Here is a 25,338-nt window from a genome sequence, read left to right as displayed (position 1 = left end):
TATGAATATATGAATATGGATGTTATTTTGTAAACTGCTAAGAATTTTAGATCATGCAGTCTAGAAATTTTAGAAATTAATCAATAATGGGATGTTATTTGGCATGGGTGGCCACATCGGACTGGAGGGTGGGGTTTCCAGAGGGAAAAAAAAAAGACCTCTGCACCTGCTCCCAAAAATGGCCCAGTGCATTGTGAGGCTGGAACCTTGTTTAATTTTATTTTGTTACAATTTTGTACTGTTTCATTGTATTATGAATGTAATTCTGTAACCCGTTCTGGGCGCTGTCAGGACGATGGGATAAATAAAGAAATAAGAAGGGGTCCACATTTGTATAAAGTGATTTACCTCAAAATGATTAACCATCTATGATGCACTGGAAGTGGGTAACTGCCTTGCACAGGATTGTGGAACTGATCATATCTTATTTATGACGTTCCTTTCTTTATCATCTCTCTATATAAAACGCACCTCCAACGTTCGAATGAAGCCTCTGTTAGCCAAAAGTGAAGGGGGTGAGATCGCATTGTGTCTGCCCCGCCCACGCGTCAAACGTGATGACGTCGAGGGCGGAGCAATGACACTCATCCAATCGCAACGCTCGGCAGCGAAGCGTCAGGGAAGGAGGCGGCGCTCTCAACGTCTAGCCTTCCCTTCGCTGTGTTCCGCCTTCTTCTGACGTCAAGGATGACGTCAAAAGAAGGCGGAACACAGCGAAGGGAAACCTAGACGTCGGGAGCACCGCCTCCTTCCCTGACGCTTCGCTGCCGGAACCGCCACGGAGGTACATTTAAAAACAAGAAAAAAAAATAAAAACCATGTTGGGGGGAGCGAAGAGGGTGCCCACAAAAGAAAAACAATGGGAGCGGGAGGGCAGGGGACAAACGACACCATGGATGCGAAGGGGGGGGGGGGGAAGAAGAGGGCGGCCCAGGCTGGGACATGGGAGAGAGAGGAGCATGGATGCAAGGGGGGGTCATGGAAGGGAGACAGGGGACTTGCTGGAAAAGGATGAATGGAGGCGGCAGGGGACAGCGGGGCATGGATTGGGAGGGCAGGGCTCAGGGAGAGAGGGCAATTGCTGGAAAGGGATGAATGGAGGGGGCAGGGGACAGAGGAGCATGGATGGGCATGGATTGGGAGGGCAGGGCTCAGGGAGAGAGGGCAATTGCTGGAAAGGGATGAATGGAGGGGGCAGGGGACAGAGGAGCATGGATGGGCATGGATTGGGAGGGCAGGACTCAGGGAGAGAGGGAAATTGCTGGATAGGGATGAATAGAGGGGACAGATGGGTATGGATGGATATGGATTGCAGGGCAGGCCTCAGGGAGACAGGGCAATTGCTGGATAGGGAAAAATGGAGGGGCCAGGTGACAGATGAGCATGGATGGGCATGGATTGGAAGGGCAGGACTCAGGGAGACGGGAATTGCTGAATAGGGATGAATGGAGGGGACAGATGGCCATGGATGGATATGGATTGCAGACAGAGGAGCATGGATTGGACTCACACTTTCACTCTGACTCTCAAACACTCACTCTCACATACACTCTCCCAAACACACACACTCCGAGGAAAACCTTGCTAGCGCCCGTTTCATTTGTGTCAGAAACGGGCCTTTTTTACTAGTTTCTGATAAAACCCCAAGTAGACGTTCTTGATACCAAGTATATCAAGTCTAAATAAACTGAAACTTTTCCCCCACTCACAACATCCACATACAGCTGAGGGAGGTCAGTCTGTATTCATTTTGTACAAAAAAAAACCTGCATCTTATTACAGAGACAATATTCATCTTGCTCCAGTTCTGCACTTCAAAACCTGCACCCTGGTTCACAAAATCATCTACGGAGAAGCCCCGAGTTACATGACAGACTTGATCGACTTACTAATTAGAAATACATCCGAATCAACACGATCTTATCTAAATCTGCACCACCCAAGCTGCAAAGGACTTAAATACAAAACAATTTACGCATCTAGTTTTTCCTACATAAGCACACAACTGTGGAACGCATTAGCAAAAGCCTTGAAAACGACGTACGACCACCTAAACTTCCGGAAATCACTCAAAAACAACCTGTTTAAAAAGGCAAACCCTACTGATCCAATTTAAATGCATAATCTCTGCAACACAACCAAACTAAAGCACGTAACGGACATAACACAACTCTTCCGTTCTCCGATTCCCTAATGTGGCTGTGCCACATGAACTTGATCTTACCACAACATCACCCTGTATTTGTTCACACCGGAGCCTGCAAAGGCTTCTCCGGTACTATGTAAGCCACATTGAGCCTACAAATAGGTGGGAAAATGTGGGCTACAAATGTAATAAATAAATAAAAAATTTAGCTGTGGGATTGGGTTGCTCCAACAGCTGCCTTAAGTGTGTTCATAGGGTTGACCCCAACAATGATCTATCTCTGGACATTCCCAACAGTCAGGTCCCCTCTGGACTATTACATTTAGAACAATTACTGGATGCTCCTCTCCACTCTTTACTAACACAGAGCCTGATGCAAAATTACATAACACACATGTCCGCACCAGGCACATATCTCTCGCTGCCAGCAACGCCAAATTACGCTGACCACTAGATCGCAACTGGTGACCTGGCTTATAAACAGTTGCCAAAGCCCCCTGAAATATAGGGGTCCTATCCTTTGACGATCATTAAATGCCGAGCAGCACAGTTTGTACTGAATGCGAAGCTTTAGTGGGCTGAGAACCTGGGAACTGGGTTTGATTCCCACTGTGGCTCCTTGGGACCCTGGGAAAGTCGCTTAACCCTCCACTGCCCCAGATTATGAGCCCACTAGGGGCAGAGAAAGTGCCTACATACAATAAAAGTACATCACTTTAGTTATACCACAAAAAGACAATATATCAAACCCATGACCCATATCAATACAACACATATAAGTACATAAGCACCGCCATACTTGGAAAAGACCAAGGGTCCATCAAGCCCAGCATCCTGTCTCCGACAGTGGCCAACCCTGGCCTCAAGAACCTGGCAAAAACCCAAAAGTTAAACAAAACAAAAATAAGAACGTTTCAACATACTAGCTCCAAAGGCTGCCCCAGGCACACTGTACATCCTGCCAAAAGTGACAAAGTAATGGAGAGAAGACCATGTGGCAGCCTTACAAATATCTTGTGACGGAATAAGGCTGTGTTCAACCCGTGATGCTGCTGCTTTTGGGCTGTGGGTGTTGGCCACCCTTGGACAATGTACACAGATGCTATCACCCCCTAATCGAATTGAGCCACTGTTGTCTTAGACTTTGCTTCACACTTTTCTTAGCACCTGCAAATTGTACAGGTGCTCACCTATGCTGGAGACGGAAGAATACTGGCGGGACCCCTTCTAGGGGAAAGCTTTAATCCAGTTCTCAGTCACCACCTGCTTGCAGAAGGAGGTAAAGCCACACGTCTGGACTGGTCCACAGGGGTGAGCAAGGCAATATATTTAAAAGTGAACCAAAGCCCAAAAGTGATCAACAGAAAAGTCCATTAAAAACGTAGCCAGGTTGGCTTGGGAGAACCACTATCCATCCCTGGAAATGAGCTATGAGAAACGGAATCTCCTTTCTACGGATGTGGACTGCCATGATCAGAGACATGATGCTGGGCTCATTGGACCTTGGTTCGCCTCAGTGTGGGTTTTCTTAGGTTCTCATATTCTTCACCTCCACACAAAGTGTCACTGTATAAGCAAAGAGGCTGCAATAATTAACAGAAGGGAAATGTACATAGTAAACACGTGATACTTTCTTGGTCAGACAATTTGTACATATGTTCCTAAAGCGGTGAAAAGAAAAAAACATGCAACGTGAAAAAGAGAATGAAAGACAATGAGAGGCTGATATCCAGCGCTGCATCTGGTCACGGGCTGATCGGCTTTCCTTCTCTTGTCCACACATTTGGTAAAAGGATGTTCTTTTTACATTCAGGACCATCAATTACAGATGAATTGCTATACGTACTGTATCTTTCAGAGTGATATACGGATCGTGTTCATTGCTTCCATACACCGCGAGGCCTGCCAAGGTGTCGCCAAGTCTCACAGTATCTGTAAGAAAGGAAGAGTTACTGAGGAGTAAAGGATACCAAAGGGGAAGACGACATACGCGAGGAAGGCATGTTCTGGTCCCTGCACAGGGCACTGCCTCCAAGTGCAGCAGAACATAAGGTTCCAGCAGCCAGTTCCTCTGCTTTAATGCAGAAATATACTGGTGACCAGTCACTCCTCGCCAGTACAAACCCATGGCTGCAGCAGCCTTATTCATTCAGCTTTCAGTTAGGTTTGAATATAGTTTACAGAAAACAGACCATGAACGTACATCACTAAATTCACTGATATTAACCCTTTTTTGCCTGGTAGGGTCCTTCCGCTCCTTTGGGTTTCCAGCTCAATCAGAACATCTACTTGGTTCCAGAACTATGGCCTTCACTCCCATATATCCAAGATTTCTTCCCTTAGTTTATAACCATCTCCCAACGCACAGGCTGCTTAAGGCCTCCTCTTGCCACTGTAGGTCTGAAATCAGGCTGCTGGGTATCACTGCTCTGCAATGACCTGGGACTCTGAATGGTGCTGACCAGTCCAGAGGGCAGACCCAGGATCCTTAACACAGCAATGCACAGCACAGCCACTGAGTTAACCTGACTGGCCCCAGCTGTGAACTCTTTTAAAGACCCAACAATGTTACAAGTACACCAGATTTCAAGGTCACAGAGGCTTTCTTCAGATAGCGACTGACAGAAACAGTATTTTTATTAGACTACTTCTGTAGTTTACCTCCTCTCCCTCCCCCACTCAACACTGAAACACTGATATTGCTCTGAAGCTGCACCTGAAGGATCACAAAAGCCTAGATTTGACAACAACGTATTTGCTGGTGTCTAAATACTGTTATTCCAGTCTACAAAAACTCCTCCGATTCAGAGAAATTTACTGCCCCCCCCCCCCCAAGAGAAATGCACTACCCTTCCCCCAGTATAATACAGAAATTCACTGCACCAGTTCCATCCTCTTCATCGTAATTCTCCAAATCATAGTCTGCCAGTTCTTCCGTCTCTCCCTCCAAGGAAGTGCCCGTCTCAGCTGCAGCACACGTGCTGTCCTCCAACACTCCACTGTCTCTGCCTTCATCATTTCCATCATCATCATCATCTGCTCTACAGTGTGGAGACATCACTGCCCAGATTACTTTAACATCTCATCTAATGTTACCAAGCACAAAATCCCTTAGTAAGCCGACAGCGAAGATAACTAGAGTCTCCTAGAAGCATTAACAGGACTAGGAACAGTTACTATATTCCTGCAAAAGTTTCTTAAACAGCTATAGCATGAGAGAAGCAGTACAAACTTCTGTCACACACACACACACACTGCCCCAGAACAGGACAGGTACCTCATAGAGAGAGCAGCCGTGCAAGCTCCACACAGACAGACAGACAGACACACACACTGCCCCGCTACAGGACAGGTACCTCACAGAGAGCAGCCATGCAAGCTCCACACAGACAGACACACACACTGCCCCGCTACAGGACAGGTACCTCACAGAGAGCAGCCATGCAAGCTCCACACAGACAGACACACACACTGCCCCGCTACAGGACAGGTACCTCACAGAGAGCAGCCATGCAAGCTCCACACAGACAGACAGAAACCCTGCTCCGCCACAGGCCAGGTACCTCACAGAGAGCAACAGTGCAAGCTCCACACAGACAGACAGAAACCCTGCTCCGCCACAGGCCAGGTACCTCACAGAGAGCAACAGTGCAAGCTCCACACAGACAGACAGACACACACACTGCCCCGCTACAGGATAGGTACCTCACAGAGAGCAACAGTGCAAGCTCCACACAGACAGACAGAAACCCTGCTCCGCCACAGGCCAGGTACCTCACAGAGAGCAACAGTGCAAGCTCCACACAGACAGACAGACAGACACACACACTGCCCCGCTACAGGACAGGTACCTCGCAGAGAGCAGCCGTGCAAGCTCCACACAGACAGACACACACACTGCCCCGCTACAGGACAGGTACCTCACAGAGAGCAACAGTGCAAGCTCCACACAGACAGACAGACAGACACACACACTGCCCCGCTACAGGACAGGTACCTCACAGAGAGCAGCCATGCAAGCTCCACACAGACAGACACACACACTGCCCCGCTACAGGACAGGTACCTCACAGAGAGCAGCCATGCAAGCTCCACACAGACAGACAGAAACCCTGCTCCGCCACAGGCCAGGTACCTCACAGAGAGCAACAGTGCAAGCTCCACACAGACAGACAGAAACCCTGCTCCGCCACAGGCCAGGTACCTCACAGAGAGCAACAGTGCAAGCTCCACACAGACAGACAGACACACACACTGCCCCGCTACAGGATAGGTACCTCGCAGAGAGCAGCCGTGCAAGCTCCACACAGACAGACACACACACTGCCCCGCTACAGGACAGGTACCTCACAGAGAGCAACAGTGCAAGCTCCACACAGACAGACAGACAGACACACACACTGCCCCGCTACAGGACAGGTACCTCACAGAGAGCAACAGTGCAAGCTCCACACAGACAGACACACACACTGCCCCGCTACAGGACAGGTACCTCACAGAGAGCAGCCATGCAAGCTCCACACAGACAGACAGAAACCCTGCTCCGCCACAGGCCAGGTACCTCACAGAGAGCAACAGTGCAAGCTCCACACAGACAGACAGAAACCCTGCTCCGCCACAGGCCAGGTACCTCACAGAGAGCAACAGTGCAAGCTCCACACAGACAGACAGACACACACACTGCCCCGCTACAGGACAGGTACCTCACAGAGAGCAACAGTGCAAGCTCCACACAGACAGACAGACAGACACACACACTGCCCCGCTACAGGACAGGTACCTCACAGAGAGCAGCCATGCAAGCTCCACACAGACAGACACACACACTGCCCCGCTACAGGACAGGTACCTCACAGAGAGCAGCCATGCAAGCTCCACACAGACAGACAGAAACCCTGCTCCGCCACAGGCCAGGTACCTCACAGAGAGCAACAGTGCAAGCTCCACACAGACAGACAGAAACCCTGCCCCGCTACAGGACAGGTACCTCACAGAGAGCAACAGTGCAAGCTCCACACAGACAGACAGAAACCCTGCTCCGCCACAGGCCAGGTACCTCACAGAGAGCAACAGTGCAAGCTCCACACAGACAGACAGACACACACACTGCCCCGCTACAGGATAGGTACCTCACAGAGAGCAACAGTGCAAGCTCCACACAGACAGACAGAAACCCTGCTCCGCCACAGGCCAGGTACCTCACAGAGAGCAACAGTGCAAGCTCCACACAGACAGACAGACAGACACACACACACTGCCCCGCTACAGGACAGGTACCTCACAGAGAGCAACAGTGCAAGCTCCACACAGACAGACAGACAGACACACACACTGCCCCGCTACAGGACAGGTACCTCACAGAGAGCAGCCATGCAAGCTCCACACAGACAGACACACACACTGCCCCGCTACAGGACAGGTACCTCACAGAGAGCAGCCATGCAAGCTCCACACAGACAGACAGAAACCCTGCTCCGCCACAGGCCAGGTACCTCACAGAGAGCAACAGTGCAAGCTCCACACAGACAGACAGAAACCCTGCTCCGCCACAGGCCAGGTACCTCACAGAGAGCAACAGTGCAAGCTCCACACAGACAGACAGAAACCCTGCTCCGCCACAGGCCAGGTACCTCACAGAGAGCAACAGTGCAAGCTCCACACAGACAGACAGACACACACACTGCCCCGCTACAGGATAGGTACTTCACAGAGAGCAACAGTGCAAGCTCCACACAGACAGACAGACAGACACACACACTGCCCCGCTACAGGACAGGTACCTCACAGAGAGCAACAGTGCAAGCTCCACACAGACAGACAGACAGACACACACACACTGCCCCGCTACAGGACAGGTACCTCACAGAGAGCAACAGTGCAAGCTCCACACAGACAGACAGACAGACACACACACTGCCCCGCTACAGGACAGGTACCTCACAGAGAGCAGCCATGCAAGCTCCACACAGACAGACACACACACTGCCCCGCTACAGGACAGGTACCTCACAGAGAGCAGCCATGCAAGCTCCACACAGACAGACAGAAACCCTGCTCCGCCACAGGCCAGGTACCTCACAGAGAGCAACAGTGCAAGCTCCACACAGACAGACAGAAACCCTGCTCCGCCACAGGCCAGGTACCTCACAGAGAGCAACAGTGCAAGCTCCACACAGACAGACAGAAACCCTGCTCCGCCACAGGCCAGGTACCTCACAGAGAGCAACAGTGCAAGCTCCACACAGACAGACAGACACACACACCGCCCCGCTACAGGATAGGTACCTCACAGAGAGCAACAGTGCAAGCTCCACACAGACAGACAGACAGACACACACACTGCCCCGCTACAGGACAGGTACCTCACAGAGAGCAACAGTGCAAGCTCCACACAGACAGACAGACACACACACACACACTGCCCCGCTACAGGACAGGTACCTCACAGAGAGCAACAGTGCAAGCTCCACACAGACAGACAGACAGACACACACACTGCCCCGCTACAGGACAGGTACCTCACAGAGAGCAGCCATGCAAGCTCCACACAGACAGACACACACACTGCCCCGCTACAGGACAGGTACCTCACAGAGAGCAGCCATGCAAGCTCCACACAGACAGACAGAAACCCTGCTCCGCCACAGGCCAGGTACCTCACAGAGAGCAACAGTGCAAGCTCCACACAGACAGACAGACACACACACTGCCCCGCTACAGGATAGGTACCTCACAGAGAGCAACAGTGCAAGCTCCACACAGACAGACAGACACACACACACACTGCCCCGCTACAGGACAGGTACCTCACAGAGAGCAACAGTGCAAGCTCCACACAGACAGACAGACACACACACTGCCCCGCTACAGGATAGGTACCTCACAGAGAGCAACAGTGCAAGCTCCACACAGACAGACAGACAGACACACACACTGCCCCGCTACAGGACAGGTACCTCACAGAGAGCAACAGTGCAAGCTCCACACAGACAGACAGACAGACACACACACACTGCCCCGCTACAGGACAGGTACCTCACAGAGAGCAACAGTGCAAGCTCCACACAGACAGACAGACAGACACACACACTGCCCCGCTACAGGACAGGTACCTCACAGAGAGCAGCCATGCAAGCTCCACACAGACAGACACACACACTGCCCCGCTACAGGACAGGTACCTCACAGAGAGCAGCCATGCAAGCTCCACACAGACAGACAGAAACCCTGCTCCGCCACAGGCCAGGTACCTCACAGAGAGCAACAGTGCAAGCTCCACACAGACAGACAGACACACACACTGCCCCGCTACAGGATAGGTACCTCACAGAGAGCAACAGTGCAAGCTCCACACAGACAGACAGACAGACACACACACTGCCCCGCTACAGGACAGGTACCTCACAGAGAGCAACAGTGCAAGCTCCACACAGACAGACAGACACACACACTGCCCCGCTACAGGATAGGTACCTCACAGAGAGCAACAGTGCAAGCTCCACACAGACAGACAGACAGACACACACACTGCCCCGCTACAGGACAGGTACCTCACAGAGAGCAGCCATGCAAGCTCCACACAGACAGACAGAAACCCTGCTCCGCCACAGGCCAGGTACCTCACAGAGAGCAACAGTGCAAGCTCCACACAGACAGACAGAAACCCTGCTCCGCCACAGGCCAGGTACCTCACAGAGAGCAACAGTGCAAGCTCCACACAGACAGACAGACACACACACTGCCCCGCTACAGGATAGGTACCTCACAGAGAGCAACAGTGCAAGCTCCACACAGACAGACAGAAACCCTGCTCCGCCACAGGCCAGGTACCTCACAGAGAGCAACAGTGCAAGCTCCACACAGACAGACAGACAGACACACACACTGCCCCGCTACAGGACAGGTACCTCGCAGAGAGCAGCCGTGCAAGCTCCACACAGACAGACACACACACTGCCCCGCTACAGGACAGGTACCTCACAGAGAGCAACAGTGCAAGCTCCACACAGACAGACAGACAGACACACACACTGCCCCGCTACAGGACAGGTACCTCACAGAGAGCAGCCATGCAAGCTCCACACAGACAGACACACACACTGCCCCGCTACAGGACAGGTACCTCACAGAGAGCAGCCATGCAAGCTCCACACAGACAGACAGAAACCCTGCTCCGCCACAGGCCAGGTACCTCACAGAGAGCAACAGTGCAAGCTCCACACAGACAGACAGAAACCCTGCTCCGCCACAGGCCAGGTACCTCACAGAGAGCAACAGTGCAAGCTCCACACAGACAGACAGACACACACACTGCCCCGCTACAGGATAGGTACCTCGCAGAGAGCAGCCGTGCAAGCTCCACACAGACAGACACACACACTGCCCCGCTACAGGACAGGTACCTCACAGAGAGCAACAGTGCAAGCTCCACACAGACAGACAGACAGACACACACACTGCCCCGCTACAGGACAGGTACCTCACAGAGAGCAACAGTGCAAGCTCCACACAGACAGACACACACACTGCCCCGCTACAGGACAGGTACCTCACAGAGAGCAGCCATGCAAGCTCCACACAGACAGACAGAAACCCTGCTCCGCCACAGGCCAGGTACCTCACAGAGAGCAACAGTGCAAGCTCCACACAGACAGACAGAAACCCTGCTCCGCCACAGGCCAGGTACCTCACAGAGAGCAACAGTGCAAGCTCCACACAGACAGACAGACACACACACTGCCCCGCTACAGGACAGGTACCTCACAGAGAGCAACAGTGCAAGCTCCACACAGACAGACAGACAGACACACACACTGCCCCGCTACAGGACAGGTACCTCACAGAGAGCAGCCATGCAAGCTCCACACAGACAGACACACACACTGCCCCGCTACAGGACAGGTACCTCACAGAGAGCAGCCATGCAAGCTCCACACAGACAGACAGAAACCCTGCTCCGCCACAGGCCAGGTACCTCACAGAGAGCAACAGTGCAAGCTCCACACAGACAGACAGAAACCCTGCTCCGCCACAGGCCAGGTACCTCACAGAGAGCAACAGTGCAAGCTCCACACAGACAGACAGAAACCCTGCTCCGCCACAGGCCAGGTACCTCACAGAGAGCAACAGTGCAAGCTCCACACAGACAGACAGACACACACACTGCCCCGCTACAGGATAGGTACCTCACAGAGAGCAACAGTGCAAGCTCCACACAGACAGACAGAAACCCTGCTCCGCCACAGGCCAGGTACCTCACAGAGAGCAACAGTGCAAGCTCCACACAGACAGACAGACAGACACACACACACTGCCCCGCTACAGGACAGGTACCTCACAGAGAGCAACAGTGCAAGCTCCACACAGACAGACAGACAGACACACACACTGCCCCGCTACAGGACAGGTACCTCACAGAGAGCAGCCATGCAAGCTCCACACAGACAGACACACACACTGCCCCGCTACAGGACAGGTACCTCACAGAGAGCAGCCATGCAAGCTCCACACAGACAGACAGAAACCCTGCTCCGCCACAGGCCAGGTACCTCACAGAGAGCAACAGTGCAAGCTCCACACAGACAGACAGAAACCCTGCCCCGCCACAGGCCAGGTACCTCACAGAGAGCAACAGTGCAAGCTCCACACAGACAGACAGAAACCCTGCTCCGCCACAGGCCAGGTACCTCACAGAGAGCAACAGTGCAAGCTCCACACAGACAGACAGACACACACACTGCCCCGCTACAGGATAGGTACCTCACAGAGAGCAACAGTGCAAGCTCCACACAGACAGACAGACAGACACACACACTGCCCCGCTACAGGACAGGTACCTCACAGAGAGCAACAGTGCAAGCTCCACACAGACAGACAGACAGACACACACACACTGCCCCGCTACAGGACAGGTACCTCACAGAGAGCAACAGTGCAAGCTCCACACAGACAGACAGACAGACACACACACTGCCCCGCTACAGGACAGGTACCTCACAGAGAGCAGCCATGCAAGCTCCACACAGACAGACACACACACTGCCCCGCTACAGGACAGGTACCTCACAGAGAGCAGCCATGCAAGCTCCACACAGACAGACAGAAACCCTGCTCCGCCACAGGCCAGGTACCTCACAGAGAGCAACAGTGCAAGCTCCACACAGACAGACAGAAACCCTGCTCCGCCACAGGCCAGGTACCTCACAGAGAGCAACAGTGCAAGCTCCACACAGACAGACAGAAACCCTGCTCCGCCACAGGCCAGGTACCTCACAGAGAGCAACAGTGCAAGCTCCACACAGACAGACAGACACACACACTGCCCCGCTACAGGATAGGTACCTCACAGAGAGCAACAGTGCAAGCTCCACACAGACAGACAGACACACACACACACTGCCCCGCTACAGGACAGGTACCTCACAGAGAGCAACAGTGCAAGCTCCACACAGACAGACAGACAGACACACACACACTGCCCCGCTACAGGACAGGTACCTCACAGAGAGCAACAGTGCAAGCTCCACACAGACAGACAGACAGACACACACACTGCCCCGCTACAGGACAGGTACCTCACAGAGAGCAGCCATGCAAGCTCCACACAGACAGACACACACACTGCCCCGCTACAGGACAGGTACCTCACAGAGAGCAGCCATGCAAGCTCCACACAGACAGACAGAAACCCTGCTCCGCCACAGGCCAGGTACCTCACAGAGAGCAACAGTGCAAGCTCCACACAGACAGACAGACACACACACTGCCCCGCTACAGGACAGGTACCTCACAGAGAGCAACAGTGCAAGCTCCACACAGACAGACAGACACACACACACACTGCCCCGCTACAGGACAGGTACCTCACAGAGAGCAACAGTGCAAGCTCCACACAGACAGACAGACACACACACTGCCCCGCTACAGGATAGGTACCTCACAGAGAGCAACAGTGCAAGCTCCACACAGACAGACAGACAGACACACACACTGCCCCGCTACAGGACAGGTACCTCACAGAGAGCAACAGTGCAAGCTCCACACAGACAGACAGACAGACACACACACACTGCCCCGCTACAGGACAGGTACCTCACAGAGAGCAACAGTGCAAGCTCCACACAGACAGACAGACAGACACACACACTGCCCCGCTACAGGACAGGTACCTCACAGAGAGCAGCCATGCAAGCTCCACACAGACAGACACACACACTGCCCCGCTACAGGACAGGTACCTCACAGAGAGCAGCCATGCAAGCTCCACACAGACAGACAGAAACCCTGCTCCGCCACAGGCCAGGTACCTCACAGAGAGCAACAGTGCAAGCTCCACACAGACAGACAGACACACACACTGCCCCGCTACAGGATAGGTACCTCACAGAGAGCAACAGTGCAAGCTCCACACAGACAGACAGACAGACACACACACTGCCCCGCTACAGGACAGGTACCTCACAGAGAGCAACAGTGCAAGCTCCACACAGACAGACAGACACACACACTGCCCCGCTACAGGATAGGTACCTCACAGAGAGCAACAGTGCAAGCTCCACACAGACAGACAGACAGACACACACACTGCCCCGCTACAGGACAGGTACCTCACAGAGAGCAGCCATGCAAGCTCCACACAGACAGACAGAAACCCTGCTCCGCCACAGGCCAGGTACCTCACAGAGAGCAACAGTGCAAGCTCCACACAGACAGACAGAAACCCTGCTCCGCCACAGGCCAGGTACCTCACAGAGAGCAACAGTGCAAGCTCCACACAGACAGACAGAAACCCTGCTCCGCCACAGGCCAGGTACCTCACAGAGAGCAACAGTGCAAGCTCCACACAGACAGACAGACACACACACTGCCCCGCTACAGGATAGGTACCTCACAGAGAGCAACAGTGCAAGCTCCACACAGACAGACAGACAGACACACACACTGCCCCGCTACAGGACAGGTACCTCACAGAGAGCAACAGTGCAAGCTCCACACAGACAGACAGACAGACACACACACACTGCCCCGCTACAGGACAGGTACCTCACAGAGAGCAACAGTGCAAGCTCCACACAGACAGACAGACAGACACACACACTGCCCCGCTACAGGACAGGTACCTCACAGAGAGCAGCCATGCAAGCTCCACACAGACAGACACACACACTGCCCCGCTACAGGACAGGTACCTCACAGAGAGCAGCCATGCAAGCTCCACACAGACAGACAGAAACCCTGCTCCGCCACAGGCCAGGTACCTCACAGAGAGCAACAGTGCAAGCTCCACACAGACAGACAGAAACCCTGCTCCGCCACAGGCCAGGTACCTCACAGAGAGCAACAGTGCAAGCTCCACACAGACAGACAGACACACACACTGCCCCGCTACAGGATAGGTACCTCACAGAGAGCAACAGTGCAAGCTCCACACAGACAGACAGACAGACACACACACTGCCCCGCTACAGGACAGGTACCTCACAGAGAGCAACAGTGCAAGCTCCACACAGACAGACAGACAGACACACACACACTGCCCCGCTACAGGACAGGTACCTCACAGAGAGCAACAGTGCAAGCTCCACACAGACAGACAGACAGACACACACACTGCCCCGTTACAGGACAGGTACCTCACAGAGAGCAGCCATGCAAGCTCCACACAGACAGACACACACACTGCCCCGCTACAGGACAGGTACCTCACAGAGAGCAGCCATGCAAGCTCCACACAGACAGACACACACACTGCCCCGCTACAGGACAGGTACCTCACAGAGAGCAGCCATGCAAGCTCCACACAGACAGACAGAAACCCTGCTCCGCCACAGGCCAGGTACCTCACAGAGAGCAACAGTGCAAGCTCCACACAGACAGACAGACACACACACTGCCCCGCTACAGCATAGGTACCTCACAGAGAGCAGCAAGAATGCCAGCTTCACATGTGCACACTATTGCATAGAATCAGTGCAAACGTATCTCACACACCCTACTGCTCCACTACAGAACAGGTATCTTACAGAGCATGCAACCCTGACGCACACATCACACACATGAATGCTCCACCCCACACACACAAATGGAACTGCTGCTTGTGCAGTTATCCCAGCAGAGAGACAGCTCCACCTATCCTACTACAACTGCACTGAAAGCAGTTCACAAAATAAGCATTTAAAATCCAATACAAATACCAATCCCAGTACAAACAAAACTCACTGCAATAATAACCCTTGACAAATCCCAACCGTCTCCCAAGCAGACTTCAACACTTACCCGAGTTTCTCTTTTGCTTCACAGACCAGCCGTTTCAGGTCCTCTTTGCTCAGCTCCACCTACAAAATGAAAAGTAAATTCTCTCACCTACTATTAACTTCCAAAGACATATGTACGAGTTCACTGACAATATCATAAAATGGTTGTATGCGCTACATTTCAGGGAACGCTACGCACAACGTTTTAAAATTCTGCCTTCTTTAATTCCTTTTGTGAAGAAATTCTCCCAAATAAAACCCAACTCCTTCCTACGCCAGGCTCCGCCAACCAGCTTACTCTATCATCACTTCTCCAGAATGGACAACTCCCAGCTTTCTACCTTACTCTCCCCAACGCATGGCAAAAGGAGCTGAAAGTGAACAGCTGCACATTGAGCTTCGTCCCTCCTCTTCTCCTGCTCAGCTTCTGGATGCAGATCTGAATCACATGGCTATGTAAGTTCACCCAGCAGGGCAGAGCAAGATGACGAGGCCCAATTTGCAGTCGTACATCCCCTCCACTTGCCCTGTGAGTGCTAAGAAGGCAGCCAAGACAGCCAACTTGCTTCTGCCTCCCACTCCCCGCACAGATTTCACCCAGGAGTACTAAATTGAGCTCCATAAAAGAATTGCAACAGTGGCAGTGCAAGCATTGCACACACACACACACTCTTCGACACTGTCCTACCACACAACAGCTTCTCTCATGTGTCTCAATGCAGATGGTGAGCACACCCTCTGTCAAGCACCATTATAAGCCCTCTTGGGAAGGAAACAAGCGCCCGTGCTAGATTGCCGCTTGCTTTGAGCTCAGGTTTGGAAAAGCAATATCTAAACCCAACGGCCCAAACAAAGAGGAGCCAGGCCAGAGTTCGATCCCTCATCCTCCCCATCTCATCTGCCTGCAACCTCGGAGTCATCTTTGACTCCTCTCTCTCCTTCTCTGCGCATATCCAGCAGATAGCTAAGACCTGTCGCTTCTTCCTCTTTAACATCAGCAAAATTCGCCCTTTCCTCTCTGAACACACCACCCGAACTCTCGTCCACGCTCTCATTACCGCTCACCTGGACTACTGCAACTTACTCCTCACCGGCCTCCCACTTAGCCATCTATCCCCCCTTCAGTCTGTTCAGAACTCTGCTGCACGTCTCATATTCCACCAGAACCGATATACTCATATCACCCCTCTCCTCAGGTCACTTCACTGGCTTCCGATCAGATACCGCATTCAATTCAAGCTTCTCCTTCTTACCTACAAATGCACTCAGTCTGCTGCCCCTCACTACCTCTCTACCCTCATCTCCCCTTACGTTCCCGCCCGTAACCTCCGTTCACAGGATAAATCCCTCCTCTCACCACCGCCAACTCCAGGCTCCGCTCATTCTGCCTCGCCTCACCCTATGCTTGGGACAACCTTCCTGAACCCTTACGCCAAGCCCCCTCCCTGCCCGTCTTCAAGTCTTTGCTTAAAGCCCACCTCTTCAATGCTGCGTTCGGCACCTAACCCTTACCGTTCAGTGAATCCAGACTGTCCCAATTTGACTGCCCCTATCGGACCGACCGTTCACTTGTCTATTAGATTGTAAGCTCTTTGAGCAGGGACTGTCTCTCTTTGTTAAATTGTACAGCGCTGCGTAACCCTAGTAGCGCTCTAGAAATGTTAAGTAGTAGTAGTAGAATGCGAGGAAACTCCACTTCCTGGGAAGATCCTCAGTGGGGATAAAACAAAGCTCCTACCCATCTCATCTCACCTTGTCTGGAGTCTGTTTAGTAATTCCTTGCTGCACCCAGCACACACAGGTAATCTGACAGCTCATGGTCTCTTGATGAAAATGCACCAATCGCAGAACCTAACTCAGAGAAAGAAGAGTTATTTCTCCGCAGTTGTTAGCTGGTTATAAAGTGCATACAAACCCTGACATCACTAGAAGTTTCTGTTTGCGTCCGTAGGTCTGGATCTCACTTCCTGCCCTTACATCTATTATCCTTAGGCTCTCACTATGACACTCAGGCATACAGAAGGAGTGTTAAACTCAAAGCCTGAGGGGCTGGAAACCCCTATTAAATATGCATATAATGAACGTGGTTCATGCAAATCTCTCTTGTGAAAATTCATTAGAGATACCCTGAAAATGTCAGTGATTTGCAGCCATCCAGGACTGCAGTTCCACACCCCCTGTCTTAGACTGTCTTTCTCCACAGTTTACTTGCAAACTAAGGATGGCTGAGTTTTTAATCCCTGCCCGCTTGTCATGTGGCAAACTTTTTACTATAGCATCAGGAGACAACGTAGCTTTCCAAACTGTAAGGATAGAATTAACAGCCCTGTCTTGGTTTTTAACTATCACCCAATTGCTCAACTTCCATTTGTTTCCAAACTTGTAGAACATTTTGTCCTGAAAAGTCTTACAGACTTCCTAGAAAAAAGTAACGCTCTACATCTGCATCAAACAGGCTTCAGACGCAATAACAGCATTAAAACAGCCCTTTTAGGACATAAGAATAGCCATACTGGGCCAGACCAATGGTCCATCTAGCCCAGTAGCCTGCTTCCAACAGTGGCTAATCCAGGTCACAAGTACCTGTCAGAAACCCAATTAGTAACAAAGCACTGGTTTTCTCTATGTCCATCTCAATAACAGACTATGAGCTTTTCTTCCAGGAACTTGTCCAAACCTTTTTAAAACTCGGATACACTGGCCGCTGCTATCATATCCTCTGGCAAAGAGTTCCAGAGCTTAACGATTCGTTGAATGAAAAAATATTTCCTCCTATTTGTTTTAAAGTATTTCCATGTAACTTCATTGAGTCCCCTAGTCTTTGTACTTTTTGAAAGTAAAGAAATAGATTCACTTCTACTCATTCTACACCGCTCAGGATTTTGTAGCCCTCAATCATACCCCCCCTCCCCAGCCATCTCTTTTCCAAGCTGAAAAGCTCTGACCTCTCTAGCCTTTCATCATATGTGAGGAGGTCTATCCCTTTTATCATTTTGGTCGCTCTTTTTTTAACCTTTTCTAATTCTGCAGCACTACAAATATTACAGTGGTCATTAAAACACTAATATGCCTATTACCGGTAAAATAACACAAGTGGCACTGTTACAGAGACATTTTTTTGCTTTGATTACAACTGCTAGCTTCTGTCTGCACCCCCCCCCCCCCCCCGTACACTACTGTCCTAGACAACTGCCTAATGTTGTCTAATGGGTTGGCCAGCCCTGCCCACAGCCTCCCAAGGGCAAGACAAAGCATGTGAAGCTGCAGAACCCCAGGCATTGGGTGCCCTCTCCTGAGAGCTCGACTTCCCAGCTACTGAAAAGGCAAAGAAGGGCTCATGCTTTCAGCTCTCTCATGCGTCCCTTCCCCAAATAAGTCTACTCTTTTCAGGCTGATAAAAGACCAATGTGGGCTTTTGCAGAAAGAGCAGCTGACAACAAGCCTAAGAACCACAGTTATGGCCACCACCCCTCTGGCATACCAAGGACGGTCTGCCCCAGGTGTAGGCAGCAAGAGTGTGTGCTGAATAGTTGCACAGGTGATGGCTCTGCTGGTCCCCTGCCCCCAGACAATTAATGTCAGAGGGGGCAGGGGGTCCGACAGAGCCGACAGCGGCATAACTACTCAGCACACCCCCTTGCTCATCGGAGGGAGGGGGGATGCGCCTGGATGAGGGGGTGCTTTGCTCCAGGTGACACCACTGCACCATCCTCTTATTTATTGCATTTGATATACCGTTAAGGGCCTGCATATAGGCATTTAAGCAGTGTGCATGAGGGTGAATGAGAGAGAGGTGGGGAACAGGAAGGTCATCTAAGGAAGAAAAAGATTCCACAACGAGGCGAGTTTTAAGTTGTTTCTTGAAGGCTGCGATGGTTTCTGACAAAGAGGAAAAGGTCATTCCAGAGTTTGGGTCCCAAGTAACTGAAAGCAAACTTGCATGATATGTTATGATGAGGTGATTATTATCAGCCGAACGAAGGAAGTGGAGAGGTGTATATGGAATAAGAAGAATGCAAAGGCAGGAGGCAGATCTGCCTAGACCACCAGAAAAACTTTGCATTTGACCCGGGCCAGTGATCGGAGCGAAGGAGAGTCTTTCCGCTTCTGTAATGTGCATTTCACTAAAAGCCCCCAACCTTGCACTTTGCAGCACCCGCTTTTATACTGCACATAAAATATGCAACTATCTAAAGCCACACGTAATACCAAGTGGAATATCCAGCCGCCTTTACTGTTCTTGAGACTCCTTTGAGCAGATGAGACACCAAAGTCTGCAGCCCCGAAACTTCCCTGCGAAAGACTGCTGCAGACAAGACAACACGCTGAAAAGAGACCGACACAGCCAGGTGGGGACACCACAGAGAGGCTTGCAACGCGCTGAGCGATACCATTGGACCACTAGAATGAGGCTTGGAACTCATTCACAGAGACTATTGGAGCACCAGAATGAGGCTTGGAATGACACTGAACGAGACTATTGGAGCACCAGACTGAGGTTCGGAATGCATTGAGTGCTGCCATTGGATTAGAGCACCAGAATGAGGTTCAGAATGACACTGAGCGATACCATTGGACCGCTAGAATGAGGCTTGGAACTCATTCACAGAGACTATTGGAGCACCAGAATGAGGCTTGGAATGACACTGAACGAGACTATTGGAGCACCAGAATGAGGCTCATAACAAATCGAAAAAGGCTATTGGAGCACCAGAATGAGGCTTGGATTTCACTGAAGGAGACTATTAGAGCACCAGAATGAGGTTCAGAATGACACTGAGCGATACCATTGGACCACTAGAATGAGGCTTGGAACTCATTCACATAGACTATTGGAGCACCAGAATGAGGCTTGGAAAGAGGCTATTGGATCGTGACCAGACACAGTGAGGCATTGAGGCGAGCGGCAGCTAGCAAAGGATTGAGGCTTTGGATGTTCATGCGTTAATTAATCATTACTAATACTAATTATTACTGAAAAGGTGTGAGCAAAGTCTAAATAAATTCATTTGTAATGAAGTAGTAGTGGGCGAAAGGGAAGATTGGGGGGGGGGGGGGGTTTAAAGAGCACATCCTTATATTTATTCATCATTGAATATCAGCAGCAAGATGTTGGCAAAAGATGGAAAAGTAACTCTCCTGCAACTCTTGAAATTTAGATAATGGAAAAATTCTGTTCTATGGCCTATCTGACCTAGTTAAGAAATACTTAACCCATAAGCATACTAAAATTTACTTTGTATTTATTTTTATTTATTAGGATTTATTTACCTCCTTTTTGAAGGAATTCACTCAATGCGCTGTACAGTTAAGAATAGATCAAACATGAGCAGTAGGCAATTACAGCAGTAAAAATAAAGTACATATTGTAATATACTTTATTACAAAAAGTCAATAAAATTTAACAAAACATTAATGAAATCAGAATGTACAATTGTCATTGGATATTCTGCACAATCATGTGTGTACCTTTAAAAATAAGCATGCATTTTGATTTATAAAACAAAAACATGTAACTAACAGGTAACCAACAACGGGGGTCTTTTACTAAACCACAGTAACATCTTCAGCGCAAAATGCCTATAGGAATATAATGGGCATTTCAGCGTTTACCGCCAGTTGATTTCTAATGCAATCTAAAAACACTACCCCAGCTTAAAGACCCCCCAAAACTGCTAGTAAACATCTGCCCAAGATGAGATATCCAAAGATATTGTATTGCATTGCCTTCGAGATTCTGTTTCAAATAATACCATGATTTATAGTAAGAAATCATCAAAGCAAAAATAAACTATTGATATGTTTTGACTACGACCATCCAATCTTACAGAACGGAAGGTAAAGGTCATGTTTAAAAAATTAATAATGTGATTTTTGCACTTAAAAATTATAAAGGATAGTTTTTAATAAAAGGGTTCCATATTTCCTCATCCTTTTTGATATTATCTTTCAAAGAATATGTCAATTTTTCCATTTTAACTGTATCCAGTGGTGTGCTGGAGCAGGCTCTCACAGGCTCGCAAGAGCCGGTTGTTAAGTTTTTAAGAATTTTGGGAGCCGGTTGTTAAAGTAGGGCCCTCTATGGCTACTTTAACAACTGGCTCCCAAAATGTGGGCTTGGGCCCCCTGCTGAATTATCTTTTTTTGCTGGTGGGGATGCTGAGCCCTGCCAGCCAAGTAAATAGACTGCTGCTGCTCCCCACTCCTTGTTTCCAGCTCTGAGCAGCAGGCTGGGACTTCTCGAGCATGTGAGAGAAGTTCCAGCATGCTGCTCAGAGCAAGATGTTGGGAGTGGTGGCAGTCCTTTTATTGGCTGTCAGCAAAGGTATGCCTTGCGTGCCCACACGAAGGGAGGGAGGAGAGAGAGGCAAGTGTTGCCCCCCCCCCTCCAGCCATCCGTGGCCCTTCCAAATGCAGAGCTGGATATGTCCGGAGAAAGAGCCTGTTGTTAAAAATTTACCAGCACACCCCTGACTGTATCCCATACTTATAAGCATTCTGAGTGGAGGCCCATTCATGTTTCCAGTGTTTTGCTATTACACATCTTGCTGACAAATAAAGGGTCTGAACTAATACATTGTTTTCAGTGAAAAGATAAAGGATTGGGCCCCCCACCCTAATATTGCCATCTCTATTGTCATCGGAAATTTGGGGCTTATGATTTTTAATATTGCTGTGTGAACTGTGTTTCAAAAATTTGTAATGAATACGCTGACCTATCACATGTGATTAAAAGTTCCTTCACATTGACAACCTTTACAACATAAAGGAGATGATTCAGAGTAGCCTAATGGTTAGTGTATCAGGTTTTGATCCTAGTGGCCTGGGTTTAACTCCCACTGCAGCTCCTTGTGACCTTGATCAAGTCACTTAACCCTCCATTGCCCCAGGTACAAAAACTTAGGAATCTTTTACTAAGGTGTGCTAGCATTTTTAACAAAAACCAGCTGGCACTAAACATTGAGAGTCCATTATATTCCTATGGGCGTCTCAGCATTTAGCGCATACTAACCCCCCTGTTTACAAAGCCGCTCTAGTGACTGCCAATGCGCTAATGCCGACACAGCCCGTTCACTTTGAATAGAAGCAGCAAAATCAAACTCGCTTCAATACTGTAAAGGGAGATTTATGCAAATTATTATTTATTGTTATTACATTTATATCCCACATTTTCCCACCTATTTGTAGGCTCAATGTGGCTTACGTGGAGGGGCATTTTCGAACAGGGGCGCCCATCTCTGAGGACGTCCCCGCGAACGGGCGGGGCATCCCGTATTATCGAAGCAAGATGGGCGTCCATCTTTCATTTCGATAATACGGTTGGGGACGCCCAAATCTCAACATTGACCTAAATGTTGAGATGGTCGACCTTAGAGATGGACGACCTTGGTTTTCACCGATAATGGAAGCCGAGGACGCCCACCTCAGAAACGACCACATCCAAACCATTTGGTCGTAGGAGGAGCCAGCATTCGTAGTGCACTGGTCCCCCTCATATGCCAGGACACCAACTGGGCACCCTAGGGGGCACTGCAGTGGACTTCACAAATTGCTCCCAGGTGCATAGCTCCCTTACCTTTGGTGCTGAGCCCCTCATACCCCCCCAAACCCACTCCCCACAACTGTACAACACTACCATAGCCGTAAGGGGTGAAGGGGGGGCATCTACATGTGGGTACAGTGGGTTTCGGGTGGGTTTTGGAGGGCTCACATTTACCACCACCACAAGTGTAACAGGTAGGGGGGGATGGCCTGGGTCCGCCTGCCTGAACTGCACTGCACTGCACCCACTAAAAAATGCTGCAGGGACCTGCATACTGCTGTGATGGAGCTGAGTATGACATTTGAGGCTGGCATAAAGGCTGGAAAAAATGGGGTTTAATTTTTTTGTGTGTGTGGGAGGTGGTTGCTGACCACTGGGGGAGTAAGGGGAGGTCATCCCCCTTCCCTCCGGTGGTCATCTGGTAAGTTTGGGCACCTTTTTGAGGCTTGGTCGTGAAAAAAAAAATTGGACCAAGTAAAGTCGGCCAAATACTTGTCAGGGACGCCCTTTTTTCCATTATTGGCCAAGGACGCCCATCTCTTAACCACGCCCCTGTCCCGTCTTCGGTACACTGCCGACACTCCCCCGTGAACTTTGGTCGTCCCCACGACGGAAAGCAGTTGAGGACGCCCAAAATCAACCCTGAGAGAAGGACTGCCATCTCCCGATTTGTGTCAGAAGATGGGCGTCCTTCTCTTTCGATTATGCTGCTGATAGTACCGGAGAGGCATTACAGACTGCGGTTAGTTAGCAGCATAAATTTCTCAGTGTTAATCATCCACTTAAGTACAGCTTTCATGTCACATAGAAGGATTCTAATTGTAATGTAGTTGAATATTGTGAGGAACTTTCAGATTATAATCCTGGACTTGAACTTTCTGTGGACAGCCTCTCTTACAGGGGTCTCCCAGAACTGCTGCATTGCAAAGATGGCTTTTCTTTTATGTTACTCAGTTCAGAACTCGTTTGGTGTGATACAAAGACTTTCAGGAGCCTTTTTACTAAAGCGCAGTTAGTGTGCGCCAAATCAGCAGTACCACCGGGCTAGCACAACGGTAATTCTGAGTTTGGTGCGCACTGAATCCCGTGGTAGAAAATAATTTTCTATTTTCCACCGCGGGGACGTTCCCAGCAGTACTAAGCAGTTGGCGCGTGCTGCATGGTTACTGCACAGGTAGCATGTGAGCCCTTACCACTAGGCCAACGGGTGGTGGGAAGGGCTCAGGCCGTAAATAGGCACACGCTTTTTCCCAGCTGCGGTACAAAATGCCCCAGCGAGCGCCCAAAACACGCAGGTCGCTTTTTACAGCTGCTTAGGAAGAGAACCCCTCAGAAAGCACCACTTCAATCCTTGTTAGATGTTGGGTAAGTGTTAAAAACAGATTATAATTTAAAGAGGAAGCAGTAAGTTTAAACTTGCTTTACTGCCTTACCAGGAGATATATGATTTAATTTAAACACCATTGAGCCAACATCTGAAAGTTCTGTTCAGGTGCTCAGCTCCCGAGCCTCACGGAAAAGTTCCATTATTAATATTAACTATTATCAGAGATTTTTATAGCAGGCATGCCTTTCATCTTTGTTCTAATAGCCTCGTCTTCACAGGAGCAGAGATCTCCTAGTAGCGCTGTATTGTAAAGATGGCGTTTCTCACACACGTGGCTGCTGGATGCAGTCAAAATGTCTTGTTACACCATATTATAAAATGTTAAGTATTGCAAACAAAAAAAAAAGTAGTCAGTTTGTTGTGAAGCTCACCCAGCTGGTAACACCGCTCCCAGCCCCGAAGCTAGAATCCGCCTTATACTAAACCCACCCTGGCACTTTCCCATTGGCTATGTCTCACCCACCTCTGGGTACCCATTCTGCAATCAGTCCACAGAAATGTATATGTCAGCAGGAATCCAAGAGGAGGTGGGGCTAGGGGAGGGGTTTTTTGCTTCTGGATAGTCGTGCTTGCTCTCACACACACACACAATGTATTTTCATTCAGTTGTATTTGCATATAATTGCAAGTTTTTACTTAATTAAAGTTTTATTGTGAAGCAGAAGAGACTGATCATGAGCTTGTGCTCCAGCCTCAAACATCCTTTACATCTGCTGTGCTCTGCAACTGTGGAGATGGTTGATCCATACCTGCTTCCTGACAGCCCTACCTATGGCCACTGCTGCAGGCAGTTCAGTCCTCTTAGGCTATTTGTTTCATTTGGTTCAAAAAAGGTCTGGACGGCTTCCTAAAGTCCATTATTAAATGGACTTGGGGAAAATCCACTGCTTATTTCTGGGATAAGCAGCATAAAATGTATAGAACTTTTTCAGGATCTTGCCGGGTGTTTGTGACCTGGATTGGCCACTGTTGGAAACAGGATGCTGGGCTTGATGGACCTTTGGTCTGT

At 50.1% G+C, this 25,338-nt stretch overlaps 1 protein-coding gene across 1 annotated transcript in view; it reads right to left on the bottom strand.

The window, feature by feature from the left end:
- The window catches only part of PWP1 (PWP1 homolog, endonuclein), a 41,159-nt gene extending 21,387 nt beyond the window's left edge, over window positions 1-19,772 (bottom strand). Inside the window, exons 1-5 of the mRNA XM_030215077.1 lie at window positions 19,609-19,772; window positions 17,152-17,250; window positions 15,422-15,480; window positions 5,030-5,187; window positions 3,993-4,078 (exon numbers count right to left, since the gene is read on the bottom strand). Coding sequence (XP_030070937.1) covers window positions 3,993-4,078; window positions 5,030-5,187; window positions 15,422-15,480; window positions 17,152-17,217 — 369 coding nt within the window. The 5' untranslated portion in view covers window positions 17,218-17,250; window positions 19,609-19,772. The remainder of the gene's footprint in view (window positions 1-3,992; window positions 4,079-5,029; window positions 5,188-15,421; window positions 15,481-17,151; window positions 17,251-19,608) is intronic.
- Window positions 19,773-25,338: the final 5,566 nt, after the last annotated feature.

The sequence above is a fragment of the Microcaecilia unicolor genome, chromosome 9, assembly GCF_901765095.1.
Source record: "Microcaecilia unicolor chromosome 9, aMicUni1.1, whole genome shotgun sequence".
Taxonomy (NCBI): domain Eukaryota; kingdom Metazoa; phylum Chordata; class Amphibia; order Gymnophiona; family Siphonopidae; genus Microcaecilia; species Microcaecilia unicolor.
Note: the sequence above shows the minus strand (reverse complement) of the source record. Positions and strands in the feature narration are given on the sequence as shown.